This window comes from Eublepharis macularius, chromosome 2 (genome assembly GCF_028583425.1).
Source record: "Eublepharis macularius isolate TG4126 chromosome 2, MPM_Emac_v1.0, whole genome shotgun sequence".
Lineage (NCBI taxonomy): Eukaryota > Metazoa > Chordata > Lepidosauria > Squamata > Eublepharidae > Eublepharis > Eublepharis macularius.
The window spans coordinates 117,538,741-117,555,723 of record NC_072791.1 but is presented as its reverse complement, the minus strand read 5'-3'; the positions used below and the strand labels follow the sequence as shown (position 1 = coordinate 117,555,723).

The window sequence follows — 16,983 nt, the reverse complement described above, 5'->3', positions numbered from 1 at the left end:
GCCAGGCAGGCAGGCTAGGCGAAGTCAGGCAGTCCAAGGTTAGAGTTCCAATCAGTCAGGCTAGGCAGAGTCAGGCAGTCTGAGGTCAGGGTTGCAGCAGGAAGGCTAGGCAAGATCAGGCAATCCAAGGTCAGAGGTCCGGCAGTCAGGCTTTCAGGGAACAGGCAAGGGAAGGCAGACTGAGTGGAGGTGAAGCTGGAGGGCTGGGGCCAGCTAACTGAGTTTCACCTGCTGGATCAGAGCTAGAGGGTGTTGGCTGTGCTTCAGCTGTTGGTTGTGTCTGCTGATCAGCACCCTGCTGATCAGCTTCCGTTAGCTCCCCTTCTCCTAAGGAGTCCTTAGCTTGTGGTAATTCCAGGCTGACTGCATGGGGCTCCTCTTCCCCTGAGGAGTCTTCACTATCACTGAGCCCTGGCTGACTCATGACAGATACAAGAGGGTCACATAAGTATCACATTATACCGGAAACCAACAGATCAGCAAACATATCTACGTCTCGAGCCACCACCTCAGCCACCTCAAGCAATCCATTGCATATAGCCAAGCCCTATGCTAGAGCCACATCTGCTCCAACTTCTCAGACAGAGATAGTCACTTGAACGATCTGCAAAAGACATTTTTGCAACTACAGTATCCCCCTGACATAATGAGAAAGATGATTGGAAAGGCCAGAATGACATCCAGGGACAGCTTGCTACAAGACAAGCCCAAATAAAATAACAACAGAACGCCGTTGGTCTCCTACAGCTCACAACTCAAGCCAGTCCAGCGCATTATCAATGATCTACAACCCATGTCGGATTGTGAAACGTTTCTCACACAAGCACTGGGGCTGCTGACCTTTTCTTGCTTACAGACAGCCTGCTAACCTGAAACAACTACTCACCCACAATGATAAACTACTTAATGCTAACATGGACTTAGGTACCAAGGCCTGCAGCAAACCAAGATGCCAACTTTGCTCTCATATCAATCTGAGCAACACCATCAGTGGATCCAGCAACATCAGCCATACCATCTGGGGTTCATACTCTTGCTCATCCTCCAATGTGATTTATGCCTTAGTGTGTCAGCGATGCCCCTCCACTCTCTACATTGGACAAACTGGCCAGTCCCTTCAACGAAGAAATAATGGACATAAGTCTGACATCAGAAACAACAACATTCAAAGACCAGTGGGGGAACATTTTAACCTTCCAGGATATTCAGTTGCTGATCTAAAAGTAGCAGTTATCCTGAAGAGGAACTTCAAAGGGAGAATAGAAAGAGAGACTACTGACTTGCAACTAGTAACGAAGCTCAAGACAATGCATCCACCTGGACTGAATCGAGACAAAGACTTCTTGTCTTTGGGCTGGCAATGGCTTGAAGGGCACTTCTAGATCTTGGGTAGGGGTGGAGGTGGGATGGGAATCCACAGTCCTCTCCTTGCAGAGAAAAGCAGGTAGCAGAGGCGGAGGAGCAGTGAGTGAGTTTTTTCGGGGGGGGGTGTCCAGAAGTTGACCCAGTCCAATATTCCCAGGGCGGGGGAGGAGATGTTTTTGAAGTAAATAGTACCAAAACTGCAGTGGAGTTAGGGCTGCCTGTCCTCTAAAGAACCCCCAAATTTGAAGAAGATTGGGGAAAGGAGTCCAATTCTCCAGGACCCTAAACAAGTCCAGCCATCCCACGGGAGAGGAAATCCAATTCTTTCTCCAGGACACACAAATCTTAGCCGAACATGCAAAGTAAACAAAACAAAGCCTAACAAAACCAATGTCAAACCAGAGAATTGCAGCAGAACCAACCTGGCAGCTGAAGGCATGCACTCCTAAAAATGCTCTCTTTGGCAGACAGTCATAGCAGTTGTTCTTTCACCATTCCAGGGCAAAAGGAGGAAGGGAGGTGAGTGATAACTGTCAAAGAGAAACAGAATTGCATATTAGGGAGAACTCAATTGTCTGTCCAATCATAACGATTCTCCCACAGACCGTGTGAGAGAACTGTCATGATTGGACAGACAGTAGAGATCTCCCTAAAGTGCAGTTCTATTTTCCTGTGAGAGTTGCATCCCTCCCCCATCTCTCTCTCTCTCTCTCTCTCTCTCTCTTTTTTGGCCAGGAAAAAGCTGCAAAAGGTAAAAGGTAAAAGCTGCTGCAGTCTTTAAAATGCAGGTCCCAGTTATTATGGAATATTTTGGGAGTTGATTGGGACCAGCAATACTGATAACTCTGGATATTGATCAGGGTTCCAAAATACCAATAAGATTTTTTTGGTATATTTTTGGACCAAATAAATTGAATTGCATATTCTACTCCTGCATTTCCAATTTTTTGGAGTTCAAGAACATTCACAAGCATTTGGAAGGGGTAAAATAATACTGCAAGTGATATATTGCCCTTTTATAGATGAATGGAATGACCACATACGGAATACTCTAAATGTTTCACGTCAAAAGAAAACTGTAAAGATGAAAAGCATGCAGAAAAGGGCAACTAAATCAAGAAACTAGAGTACCTTTCTTACAAGGAAATGCTAAACAACCTAGGGTTTTCAAGTTCAGATGACGGAGGGGAACAATAGAGGGATGCACCTGCATCCCTGCTGTGGATTTTCTGGGGCATCTTGTCAGCCGTTGGGAGAAAAAAGATGCTAGACTAGATGGACCTTTGGTCTGATCTAAAAGGGCTGTTGTAATGTTTCCTTGTAGACCTGCTGTGGTAGTACAACACTTGTACCACTGTATCCCTTTTATGACACTTTCTAATGCAGTGGAACTATGAATGTCTTACTAGAAACTTGTGGTTTGCTCAATTCAGTAGCCTTTACTTCATAGTAGAAATGCTTTTTACTTAATAGTGGAAGTTCTAGCTTTTTAAATTTTTATGAAGTTCATCCATGGAACAAACCAAGAAGTCCTCGGTTGAAAAAAGATTGAATGGTTACTCTAAACATAAGTTTAATTGTGTTTTAATTCATTGTTTTCCCCCTGTATTGCTGGAAACCATTGATTATATACAGCATTTTGTTTTTCTGTTCTCAATTTTGTGCTTATGAATGTTTAGGAGAAGAGCTCTGGCTAAGCTCTTTATAATATGGGTGAGAGATGTGCACTTTACCTCATTGTAGCTCATAGAAATAAATATTAAAATTAAGATTAAAATAAGAATATCCTCATAGGCAAAAATATTGTGTTAGTTTTATTGCCTTGTATTTTTTCTAGTGGCTAGTTTGTGGTACATCTTCCTTTTAATACCTCTTTGCCAACTCTTTAAAATTTCAAATACTCATACTCAGTAGAATTTGGCCATCCTGCTCATTGTAGGCAAGTAAAAGTGTCCACAGTCTGTACAGAGAAAATATAACTTTCCAAAGGCTGTTGCAGATTTGGTGCTGATTTTTATTTTTCACCACCCCTTTCATCCTTCCTGCTGTTTATCATCAGTGTGTTCCATTATAAGGATCAGGCTGGAAATGGACTCTTAGTAACTGTCATATAGAGAATTGCCATTTGCTGTTGGTAACGGTTAGCAGGTGCTGGTGGAATTGGTTGCTGTTTGGTTAAGTTGAAAGAAAACATAGAGCAGACCTCCCACCCACCCATCCCCCCTTCCAAGATGAAAAATATGTGGGATTCAAACCTGCACATTCAGGTTTTTTTGGGTTCAAATTTATTCTTAGTAATATTTAAAAGCCTGTTTTCCAAGTTGATCCTAATAACTGGATGCACTGTATTTGGATAAGGTACTAGTAGTTGCCCAGCTAGGCAGTAAACATTGATAGAATATTTCTGCATATTAAGTACTAAATATCTAAACTAGCACTCTGCGGGGTAACTAGCAGTGATACTGGAAAAAGATCTTACGATGGAAGCTGTTTGGTTACTTTCTGTGTTGCTAGCTAGAATGATGGAGAAAAAGATGTTCCCCAGAGAGGGCTCTGACATCTGATAGGTGTGTGAATACATAGTACAAGTAGTCTCTGTTTGATCAGGAATAAGGAATCTAGCCTGAGGGGTAGAGAGGAGAGATTTCTATATCTTACCCTTTAAAAATGAAAGGATATGCTTTTATCAAATCATAATGTTATTGAATATTCATAATTTAATTAAAACTACTGCATATAGTTCCTCTTCCTGATCTAATAACGTGGGTCTAAATGTTAAATCTTATGATACTGACTAAAAAAGCAACGTTTTGTTTACAAAAACAATGCAGAAATATTCTATCTTAATGTACTGAATGCTTTCATGTGATGGCCAAATTGGAGGCTCCTGTATTGCGTTATATCTGCTGAACTTAGGATGGTGGTGGTGTACTTTTGAACAGTGCCTTCTTTAGTAACACACTTTCCCTGGATATAGGATGATGAAAACAATAACACGTCTTCACAAAGCTATGATGTTACTAGAATACTTTACCAGTAATTCTTGGGACTGGAATACAGACAATGTAAATATGCTTATGAGCCAACTCGGTCCTGAAGACAAAAAGGCAAGTAACTTTCTAATCAATAGGGCATTAGTTAAATTGTTGTATAAAGAATGTAAGAAGTCTTCTTACTTTTTGTGCAAATTTTGCATAATAATGAATATTAAGAGAAAATTAGAAATTTATGTGTGCAGCTGATTTAAGCTTGAATTCTGAAGTGCAGTAACTATTGAAGTGATATGGTCTCTGTTATAGATTTATTTATTTTACTACTTCCTGTGAGAAGGGCACACTGTTTGGTCCTGTATGTTAGCCACTATGCCAGATTTTTTATTAGTATTACATAGTTGCAATCTGGATAGCCCAGACAAGCCTGATCTTATCAGATCACCTGCTAACCAGTGTTGGTATTGTTTAATAATTGGATGGGAGACCGCCAAAGAAGACCAGGATCACTATACAGAGGCAGGTAATGGCAAACCTCCTCTGTTAGTCTCTTGCCTCAAAAACCCCAGCAGTGGTCACCATAAGTCAGATATGACTTGACGGCACTCTCACCCCCAACATAGTTGCAATCCTATGTGTCCTGGCAACAAAGTAAAAGCAACTGTAAAAAGTAAATAGCAACTGTAGAAAGGAGAGTTGGGACAGCAGTAATAGCCACTAGGGGTGTGCAGTTCGGGTTTCCAATTTCGGAAAAATACCCGAATCGGACCTGATTTGCAAAGATTCGGGACTTCCAAATCAGGCCCAGCACGCTGGGCTCGATTTGGAAACCCTGAATCAAAGCTTCCCCAAGCAAGTCATACTGCTTTGGGAAGCTTTGGGTCAAGGGTTTAAATGCCCCTTTCCTTGTCCCTGCAAAGCAGCAGGGAAAGGGGCATTTAAACTGGGATGGCTGTTTGGTGGAGAAATCCCTGCCAAACAGCTGATCCAAGGGCAAGGGAAATGCAGTTGGCTTTTTCACCCAAAGGGAGGGAGCTCCCTCTGCCTCCCTCCCATTGAATGAAAAGCCCTGCTCTGAGCTTTGAAAAACTCCAAGCCGGCTATTTCATCCAATGGGAGGGAGCTCCCTCTGCCCCTTTCATTGGATGAAATAGCCAGCCTAGTTATTTTCAAAGCTCAGAGCAACACTGAAAAGCCCTGTTCTGAGCTTTGAAACCTCCACTCTGGCTGTTTCACCCATCGGAGGAAAATAGCCAGCCTGGATATTTTCAAAGCTCAGAGCAACGCTGAAAAGCCCTGCTCTGAGCTTTGAAAAAGTCCAAGCTGGCTTTTTCATCCAATGGGAGGGAGCTCCCTCTGCCTCCTTCCCATTGGGTGAAATAGCCAGCTTGGAGTTTTTCAAAGCTCAGAGCAGGGCTTTTCAGTGCTGCTTTGAAAGTTTTCACAATGGCTTTTTTCCTCCCTTTGGGTGAAATAGCCAGCTTGGAGTTTTTCAAAGCTCAGAGTAGGGCTTTTCAGTGTTGCTTTGAGCTTTGGAAGTATCCAGGCTAGCTATTTCATCCAATGGGAGGCAGGCAGAGGGAGCTCCCTCCCATTGGGTGAAATAGCCGGTTTGGACTTTTTCAAACCTCAGAGCAGGGCTTTTCAGCGCTGCTCTGAGCTTTGAAAAACTCCAAGCCAGTTATTTCATCCAATGGGAGGGAGGCAGAGGGAGCTCCCTCCCATTGGGTAATATAGCCAGCTTGGAATTTTTCAAAGCTCAGAGCAGGGCTTTTCAGTGCTGCTTTGAGCTTTTAAAGTTTTCAGGCTGGCTTTTTCACCCAATGGGATGAGGGAAGAGGAAGCTCCCTCTTCCCCCCTCCCATCAGGTAAAAAAGCCGACAGCTCCTGCTGTGATCTTCTGTATGCTCTGAATTTTTACAGAGCATACCGAAGCGGCTGAAATGCCCTAATCCCGAAGCGATTCTTTTCCCTGTGCACACCCCTAATAGCCATTCCAAGAGATTCTGTGGCAACTCATTTACCCATCAGTCATCATGATACTTGCTTACCATACATAGAGAATACCAATTGGTCCACAACAAAGGCCAGAACAGAAGGATATCAAATGTATCTGCAACTCATCCTGTATACAGTGCACACATTTGTTGCAAAGAGCTCTAAAAATTCATTTAGCACAGGTCTATACAGGCAAGCCCTTACTTGGTAGCAAGCTGACACCTACAGCCACAGACAGTAGACATCCCTCATACAGGACTTTGAATTTTCTGGGTAGTAATGGGAGAGTCTGGAAATAACATGCATTCTTGAGAGTACTATCTACTTATTTGTATTGTGATATATAGTAATGGATACTTCTGTTGTAATAAGTTCTGCTATCAGTGCCAAGGGTTATGGTTCCATAATGTAAATAAATGTCAAGTATTTGATGCGGAATAAAATATTAATGAGAGTGGTCCCACCTCAAATTTATTCTTGTTGCATTGTGATATTAGGGCTGAACTAAAAGATAGATAATTATTATTAAGTAGCTATCAAACGCTTTTTAAAAGTTCAGATAACCACTGTGAAAAATATTCTGCAGTTATCCTGATACTCAACATTTTTACAGTGCAATCCTATGGAGAGTTAACTTCAATGGGCTTAGACTGAAGGATTGCAGTTAGTGTCAGACATGTTTTAAAAATCCACTTTTGACAAAAAGTGCTATACAGGTATAGACACTTTATTGTCTTATTTCCTGTTCAACTGCTAGTGAAAATGAAAAATTGCTTTAAGAAATGTTTAAGGGAGAAAGGGCTAATAGGCAAAGGCTGCTTCCATTTTATACTTACATCACTCTCAGCACAAACTAATTTTTAAATGGAGGTTCCCCCTACTGGAATCACTTTCCCTGCATCCAGGTAGCAGCTGCAGGGAAGTTAATTCACCAAGTGCCACAGGGTCTGATTTGAATTGGGACCATAGCCTTCCCTCTCTACAATGATTTTGCAAGTTGAAACAATGGAGTGGGAGTGGGGAGTTGCCTGGTTGAGGAGCTGCATATGCTTCAGTCAGTGTATGTGCAGACCTGCAATGGGAGAAAGGATCCCCTAGGACCATTTTGACTCAGGAAAATGGCACAGGGAGGGTAGAGGTCCCTTTCCCCCCTGCACCATGGTCTCAGTCTGAATCTGGTCGCTTGGGTAAATAAGTTCCTTGCAGCTGCTGTCTCACTGCAAGGAAAGCAGGTTCCTGTGACCCAAGTTGTTAAACTTACTGTATAGATTGAACCTTAGACTCAACATCATAAGATCCAAATGGTCTTATCCAAACTACTCCAATGGAACAACAAGTGGCTCCTTGTCATGAAAATGACACGGAGAAGGCTTAAACTCATACCACAGGCCTGATCTAAATTGTGTTCTTCTGTGATTCTGGGAAACGTTCTAGGAGCTTTGCTTGTAGAACTCCCAGTATCACATCCATTTAAAACCTTACTTTTGTCTAAGGACTTCTTAATAGATAGTACTTGGGACAGTAACATTGCAGGTGCCTTAATTTTTGTGCATGAAGCCATTTTTGTCTATGCTGCTCTTAATATTTAGCTGTTAAATTTTTGTATTCAGTGTTTATTGTAATACTAACAATTTTATTACGTGGCAGGCATTTAATTTTGATGTTCGCCAGTTGCATTGGGCAGAGTATATGGAAAACTACTGCATGGGAACAAAGAAATATGTTCTGAATGAGGAAATGTCTGGTCTTCCAGCAGCTAGGAAACACTTGAATAAGTATGTCTTTATATTTTTATTCTATTCTGTTGTCTAATGCTGTTTTGTATTTTTTCTATTTTGTATTGACCATTGTGGGCAAAGCTTAAACAACTAAATTCTGGAAGATCATTTCATATCTTCTGTTTAGCAGGTTCTGTCTAATCTTGCTTTCTTTCTAATAATCACCAAAAATAAGCATAGTCCTGTGCACTCAGGCTTGTAATAATTCAAGAGTCTAAGATGATTTTAATTCCAGGAGAGTTCTGCCGAGGCATCATTATCTGAATGGGTTTAAGAAACTCAAATAAGAGCTCAGCGTTTTGTTGTCACTTAGTCTTTATTTGGTTTCACCCTGTTGTGTTGAAAGAGGAAAAGATTAATAGAAGGGTTGATCCTACCAAGTATTAAGCCGTACTTTCCATCATACAAAGATAAAATGGGATAGGTGGTCTCAGCTGTGTATATTTTAATTGTAGAAATTTTAGAATGTATGGAGTTTATTCACAGTAAAATAGTCCTGAAAGCACAGAAGCTTGTTGGACTTGCTTAGTCTGGGGCCAATAAAACCATGCATATATAAATACAATTCAAGTTAAAGTATCTGCATAGGACTGCATATAATTTGAAGCCAACTTAATGGCATATCCTCTGCTCCAGGTGGGAGGCTGCTCTTTTTTGCGCTCTCTCTACCTGTCCTTTTTCGGAGGGTCCTCAAAGTGTTAGCATGTATAGATTTAAACCTCAAGGCAGTGTGTTCATTAAGAAACAAATCTCAATAGTATTCAATGTACTTAGGATTGCAACTCTGCCATCTGGTAGGTCAGATTTTTAAAACATTCTTCTTAGCCTGTGCATATGAACCAATACTCCTGAGAAATGTAGAGGTGGAAGTCTCTTCTCCTTGCCGTGGTTGAGTGAACAAGATACATTCTTTAAAAATCAAAGTTTTTGCAGCAAAATAGTTTTAGAAAGCACATTGAGGAGAACCTGTCTACTGTGAGTGCCAACTATCATATTGCTAAATGTACTGCTGAGAGTGGTAGGTGAGTCACTGATGGTGAATTTGTTAAAAAGTGCATGGTTAAAGTAATGGAGGAATTGTGCCTTGGTAAGGTATCTTGTGTTATGTCAGTTTATCTGCATCTACAATTAGAGGTGTGCTCCCTAAAAAGATTCAGGCCCCAACAAAGAAGGTGCCTCCAGGTGCAGTCATCAGGTACAATCAAGTCCAGATCCATTCTGCTTGCAAAATGCCACCCCCCCCCCCAGCCACCTAGAAAGCCCCCCCCCCCTAGTTTCCCCATAGGGAGCAATGGAGACTGGTTTGAGAGTGATTTTTTTCTCTTTAGGGGGAGGGGGAATTTTTCTTAGTGTGATTCTCTGATGTGAAGTTGTTCCCCTTGCATCAGCTTGATTATATACTGAGGCAGATTTGGGAATGCCAAAACATCCCAAATTGGGCCCGATTCAGATCTTGAGGGTTAGGAGAGGATCCCCTGCAAATTTGGTGCATTTTCCTTAGGAACGGCAAGGGAAAGACTGCTTCCATCCTACTGAAAGAGTTGTACACACTGCAGAGTTTGAAAGGCACTACAGCTATAGAAAATATTCTTTTTTTAAATCAATTTTATTAACAATTAACAATTTACAAAACAAAACCTTTCCAAACTACAACCAATGTTAGTTACAAATTTGTCATTATGTATACAACTATTAACTCTTGTTTTAAGCATAATATAAACAGAGCAGTAATTACGGTAGAGTTATTGGTGATACTATCTTCTACTAACTAAAATCACCACAGACCCCACATTTCCTTATCAATAACATCTTGAGAAGGCAGTTTCGTTAGTATCAGTTCATTTTTGGAGAGAAACTCAAGAAAAGGTTCCCACTTGATATAAAAATTCAAAGTGCCGGTGGGGTTAGTCTGCAAATAAAGCTTTCCAGTTATTTTTTCCGTTAGCAAAAAGTCCCATACCTTATTGAACCATGTGTTAATCGTAGGAGTCGATTGTGATTTCCAGTATAAAGCCAGAGAGGATTTAGCTGCATGGAATAATGTAGTTATTAAATCCTTCCTAATAGAGGGTATGTCTTGATCCTTCCAAATATCCCAAAAAATTATTTCTGGTTTCAGAGGAATCTTATATGATTTTATAAGTTCCACTTGGTTTCAAATCTTATTCCAAAATTCTTCAACATATTGGCAGTTCCACCAACAATGTGCGAAATTACCTAATTTCCCACATTGTCTCCAACCATAGGGGGGAACTTCTTGAGTAAATTTTTGATAACTTTTGAGGTGTAAGATACCAATAATTAGTAAGTTTATGTGATTGAAGATTAAGATTAATAACTTGTGAGTTAAATAGTATAGAGGTCCAAATTCATTTCCAATCAGTATCTAAAATGTCGATTTCCCAATCTTTTTGCCATCTTAGATGTAGACCTGTATTTGATGTATCTAGTGTATGTATTAATAAACTGTAAATTTTAGAAATTAAACCTTTACGTACAAATTTCTGAGTGCCAATAAATTGTTCAAACTCGGTTTTAGGTTTACTCATTATTTCTTTCAGTTTGATGTCTTTAGAAAAATAAGCTAATTGGAAATATGTAAAGCAAGGTATTTTCTGTCCTATGTTTTCTTCTAATTTGCATTTTTTTCAATAAGCCAATTTTTGAAGCAATATCTATTAAACCAGGGTTTCTGTATTGATCTTTACTTCCTAAATTAACTACAGTATCTTGTAACTACTCCATGATTCTTCTTGCGAAACGATAGTAGCAAAATGAGAAACTCCCGGTATTGATTTGCTTTCATATCTATCCCATGTTTTTTAAAATGGCTATTAAAAACGGATTATGAGTCATTTCTTTGGGTCTATGATTTGGTTTCTTCCATATTATGTCTTGTAATGTGATATTGGGTTGTGGGATGCTTATGGTTTTTATCCAGTCAGTTTGTCCTTTGTCTTGGATTATTTGATTTAAGTTAATTAATCAAGCTGTGGTACAATACAATTCCAAGTCTGGATAATTATATCCTCCTTTTCTTTAATATTTTAAAAGCTATTCTTGGATGTTTACGTTGCCAAAGAAATTGGTTAAGCATTGTTTGCTACCGTTTAAGTAATTTGGTAGGAATTTGTATGGGGAGTGATCTAAACAGGAATAATAATTTGGGCAATACAAAAGATTTAATTAAATTATATATCTCAAACCAAGTGAGATTTTGCTTTTCCTATTTATATATATCCATTTTAACTTCTTTTATTTTGTTTATATGGTTATATTGTATTAGAAGCTTTGAATCTGATGCAATTTTTACTCCAAGATATGTCAAGTAGGGGTGGGCCCAATGATATTTATGTTGTTTAAAGTTTTTTGCACTTCTGTCAAATTTATTGATAGAATATTTGATTTTGTTTGATTTACCTCTAATCCTGATATTAATTTGAATTTGAGTAATTCGTCCTCTAGGTGCTTCAAAGAGGTTAGTGGGTGGGTGATGTATAATAAAACATCGTCTGCAAACAAACTTAATCTTATGCATTTCTTAATTGATTTGTACACCTTTGATACAGTCATTTCTCCAAATCGTTTCTAGAAAATATTCTTGAAGGGGTGTGAATCAGTAGAAAATTTTGGTCTGAGTTGTGATAAATTGAAAAGCATCACATCTGATGGTGCAGGAAATATGGTTGGATGTAAAACTGGTGTAGTTGCAAGAATCAGTGAAGAGATACTGAAATTAAATGGCAATTTCACTGCATCATCCACCAGCCAGCCTTGTGTAGTAAGATTCTTCAGTGGGAAAGTGTGATGCATATTGTTGTTTCTAACATTAATTACATCAGCCATCATGGTCTTACTTATCGTCAGTATCAAAATTTTCTCTCAGAGATAGATGCAGAATATGGAGATGTATTATACCATGCAGAAATCAGGTGGCTTAGCAGAGGCAAAGTCCTTAAATGTTTTTTAGTCTTTGCCATGATGTTGATGTCTTTCTCAAGGAGAAAGGGAAAAGTCAAGAAGTACTTACTGACCCTAGATGGATTTTTGATTTGGCTTTCTCAACTGATGTCGTGGAGCATCTGAACACATTGAATAAGGTTACAGGGAAAAGGAAGGCTTGAGTGTGACATGTATTATGAACTGAAAGCTTTTGAAGCAAAACTAAACTTTTTTGTGAAGCAAGTTAATGAAAGTAACTTTTCAAGCTTCTCATGCTGCAGTAAACTAAAATTTGAGAAGGACAAAAATTTACAATTCAGTGTTGAAAGACATGTCAAAGCACTGAACCTATTGCAGGTGGAATTCCAGAACTGATTTACTGATTGCCATAAGCATGGAAAGGAAGTAAAAATGTTTCAGAATCCATTTGAATTAGCACCAGAAGATGCAAGTAACTTTTTTCAGATAGAACTAATTGATTTGCAAACCAGTGATCATCTCAGAGGCATTCCAAAGAAAATAATCTGCTCAATTTCTGTTGTGGTCTACCTGATATATTTATCAACCTAAAGAAATTTGCTGCAGGCGTGTTCAGTCTTTGGCACCACATACATCTGTGAACAAACTTTTTCCAAGATGAAAACTGTAATAATAATGATGATGATAATAACAACAACAATACCGCCCTTCAGGACAACTTAATGCCCACTCAGAGCAGTTTACAAATTATGTTGCCAAGGCTAACAGAAAACAGCCACAAAAATCATACTTACTAGGTAAGCATGTGTAGCTAGATAAAAGGATTTGACAATAAAATATTGTTCCAAAATGGATTGCATTCAAGTTAATATTTCTTCATTGACCTCTGAATGTTTACTGTTGATCTAAATAGGTAGGTTAATTATCTTGTTACACTTTGATTTAAAATGTGGCCCTCTTTAGTTATTGAGCAGTCTAATGCAGCCCCCATGTGCCAAAAGTTTGAGGACTCCTGCTGTAGACATCTCTCAGCCTTCTTCATGTTACCTAGCTCCTGTGGTTGCAGGACTGGATTCCACTCCAAGGGTGGGAAAAGTTGAGGGGCAACCTTGTCTTATAGCTTTGAGCTTCACGTTCCAAACTCCCACTGCAGTTCAACAGAGTGTACATCTGGAGTCCTAAAATTTCCCAGTACAATCTATGAGCTTCTGTGCATGAACCACTTTAACTCCACTCCTCTCCTATGGGATGTTGAGCCACATTCACCCTTGCTTTGATTAGCTAGTAGTCAGACAATGGTTTGGGCTGAATTTCAGTTCCTGAAACTAGTCCTTCCCTCGGAGGCTCAATACAAAACGTTAAGTCCAGGGGTGTGACCTCTTCCATGTGTTGGGTCCATCACAATAATAGAGAGGCTTAGGGCAGCCAAAGAAGCTATAAAATCCTGGGGCCACCCTGGCAAGGAATCCTCAGCATGAATGTTGAGGGCCACTAGTACAGTCAGTATAGATGTCTCCAGTTGCATAGACATTTTCTAAACAAATCCAAGATGATGGTTAGATGTCTTGCCTGTTAACCAAATACTAATTACTGTTGTGAAATTTTTCCTGTAATCAAATGGGATGGGTGTGGAGAAGTTTAAAATAGCTACATTCTACCTTATTTGCCAGTCAACTTCATGTATCTTTTACCCGATTTTTCATAATTTGCATTTTATCTATTTTTTAGGTTAAGGAACATCCGTTATGGCTTCAATACAGTGCTTGTTATTCTTATCTGGCGTATCTTCATTGCAAGATCACAAATGGCGAGAAACATCTGGTATTTTGTCGTGAGCCTGTGTTACAAGTTCCTCTCTTATTTTAGAGCCTCTAGTACTATGAGATACTGAAGAGGACAATTCTAGCATTAGGACATCTATGCATATGGTGGTCTAATGGCACAAAGCCGTATAATGTACCTACTCATCTTGTCTTTTGTAAAAACATGAACTATTAGATCTGGATTGTGAAATACAGTACATGTGATGCTTAATTGTGTATTTCTGTGAAGATTATATGGCTGGTTCTGGAGCAATCTGTCATTAGGCAAATATGTAGGTTAAATATCCAACAAAACAGATTTAATATCTGTATGTGAGGAAAACCTTTAGGCCACTGACCAGTGTAACTGTGCAATTCTGGAATGCATTGAATTAAAATCTGCCTTAACATAGTAAACTTAATTTTTATTGCACATAAGCTTATTTAGTTAAGGTGAACAAATTATTGACTTGGGTGGTAGACGTATTTATTTTAGACTTTTAAACTGCAATGTCCTTGTAAATGATTGTGAGTTTGGCTTTCTATTAGTCTTTTATTCTTCTTGCCTCCTTCCTGGTGACTATAAGGATGTGGAGTTTACTTTACCGAGTTGAGACCTTCCTAATTGAACCTTTTTTGGTTTGTTTTTAAAAGTGCACCTACTGATCCAGACTGACCCACAAGAGATTGCAGTTGAAATAACTGGCTAATGATCCAGAAGGGGGATATGCATATAGGTCAGCATAAGCACCCAAATTGCTCCATAATCTTCCTCTAGTTGAAAAACCAAAACAGGTGCAAATGGTGGCTTTCCTCATATTCTGAACTGTGGTTTTTATAAGAAATGACTATATGGCCAAGGAAAGAAGTAAGCTCATTCATTAGAAGAAGTACGAACAAAGAAAACACATTATTACAGATCACTAGAATTTTTCTGAAAGGGCACAAGATATCAGGAACTTCGTAAGTTTTTGTTCTGAGATGCAGAACATAATCCATTTAGGAAACGCACCATATCCTCCCTGTTACACACAGAATTTTAAAACTGAATTCTCAGTCCCTTTCTTCTAAGCTGTAAAGTCAACAGATTTATGCTAAATAAAACTTGAGGTTTATTTTCAGAATGGTGGAAAGACATATTGAATAGGTGTTAAATAAACAGGAATCCATTTTTATATGTTTAATTTGCTTCCACAAGAAAAAAATAGGAGTCTTTAATAAAAGATGAAATATAATTCAGTACTTAAATTTTTCTGTGCAACTCATTTGCATAAAATTCTGTGCGAACATTAACATTCCTTCTTTGATACAAACAGCGTACCTCTGGATATGATGGTGGTAAACTGATCAACTTGTACTGTAGCTGTTTCTTCTTATAATCACTGTCTAGGTAGATTGAGGATGAATTCTGGATGAACAATATAAGAATTACACAAAGCACATTTCCTGTACTCAGCTGCTATGGAAATCTAACTTTCTTGCAAGTATCTAAATTTGGATAAAGCTTCCTAATAGAAGTTAAAATTTTCTCATTTAGAACTTAAATGTAATTTTTGAAGTTTTTTGTGTGTACTCTTTCCAGAAATACAAATGTTTCATGGTCAAGGACCACACATTAAGAAGTGTGAGAGACTGCTGTGACAGTGATGAAACATACAATAAATTATAGATTTTGTGAATTAAGGTTTTGCAGTTGGCAATATTCCTATTATATGTTTCAGCTGCTTCCTAACTCTTCCTCCTCTTAAGTTGGGCTTAAAATCATTTACTTAGCATTTGAGCATGTTTATAGGTTATTTTTCTTGCTTGCTTTCTTTTTCCCTTTTCTTTTTTGCACAAGGTGCCTGGAATTCTACAACCCACCATGATTTCCGTGGGTGTGATGTAACTTAGTGAAAGAGGTGTTTGTAAGATTTTTGGATATTATGTTCACTTTCTTCAGTGTAACTTGGTCTGGAATTCCTGAAATGAATGCAGATGATAAAATAGCGCCGTTCAGAACACTGCTGAAAGGAATCAGTAATTAAATGAGTTATGCAATTTTTCGTGTGACTCTAATATATAGTGGCTGCCATCTTGGTTTTGAGTTATTTGAATGTTTAGTTTTCCTCATTCAAAAAATATACCACAGAGTTTGGCATACCACACAAATCATTACAGTTAAGGTACTTTCATCTTGTGTTGCCATTCTTCATATGAATGCCGCATTTCATATCAGAATTGTTAACTAAAATAAATGGATCCATAATTTTGTGTATTAATCTAAGCAGTTTACTCATCAGTTTTACAAAACAGTAACAGAAGAGCATTTTAAAGCCAGTGATCACTAATAGGTATGCCAGAATTTAAAATTTGGGACCATAAGAAAACCTTTTCTGCTGTCAAAACAAATTCTGCAAACAAAATTTTAAATCCTAAGTTTTTATAAAACATAAATATTGGGTGCCTTTGTTTGTAAACCAAAAATAAACAAATTCCTGATTATGTTTATTGAATGTATCAAGTTGTTTAAGTTGTGTAGATCACGAATACAAATCTTCATATATTTTAGGATCAGTAAAACCCCTATTTCAACATCTAGAATAGACTGCTACACATGCTGATGATTTCCAGGAATGACTAAGATACATAAGATTTCTCTTGTCTTGAAATATTAAAACAAGTGCAAATACAGAAGTACAAATTGTGAGCAAATCATTCTTTGATCAAAGAGCTTTTTCAAAGCAATCCTGTGCATTGGTAACTTTATGTGGGAAGAGGCTATGGCTCAGTGGTAGAGCAACTGCTTTGCATGTAGGAGGTCCTAGGTTCAGTCCCTGACATAAGCTAAAAGGATCAGGTATAGTTGATATGAAAGATCCATACCTGAGACCCCAGAGAGCTGCTTACCAGTCAGAATAAACAATACTGACTGTTTGAGAAGTCTATCTTCTGAATCAGTATAAAGCAGCTTTATGTGTTCATGTACTTAGAAATCCAAAGTAAATGCTTAGAGTGCTTTAAGCCTAATCAGGTTCGTTTGAATGAACACACGCCCTTTGACTTCTTAATACTGTCCCCTCTTTACAATCAGTACTGAACAAAATACAAAATTGACAGCTCCACCCAGCAAAAGAAGGTTGTGTACTC

At 38.6% G+C, this 16,983-nt stretch overlaps 1 protein-coding gene across 7 annotated transcripts in view; it reads left to right on the top strand.

Annotated features, from left to right (window-relative positions):
* FAR1 (fatty acyl-CoA reductase 1) overlaps nucleotides 1-16,353 on the top strand; it is a 103,311-nt gene extending 86,958 nt beyond the window's left edge. For all 7 annotated transcript variants that reach the window (XM_054970688.1, XM_054970691.1, XM_054970690.1 and 4 more), the window contains 3 exons: nucleotides 4,343-4,472; nucleotides 8,001-8,128; nucleotides 13,781-16,353. In XM_054970688.1, coding sequence (XP_054826663.1) covers nucleotides 4,343-4,472; nucleotides 8,001-8,128; nucleotides 13,781-13,943 — 421 coding nt within the window. In that variant the 3' untranslated portion in view covers nucleotides 13,944-16,353. The remainder of the gene's footprint in view (nucleotides 1-4,342; nucleotides 4,473-8,000; nucleotides 8,129-13,780) is intronic.
* Nucleotides 16,354-16,983: the final 630 nt, after the last annotated feature.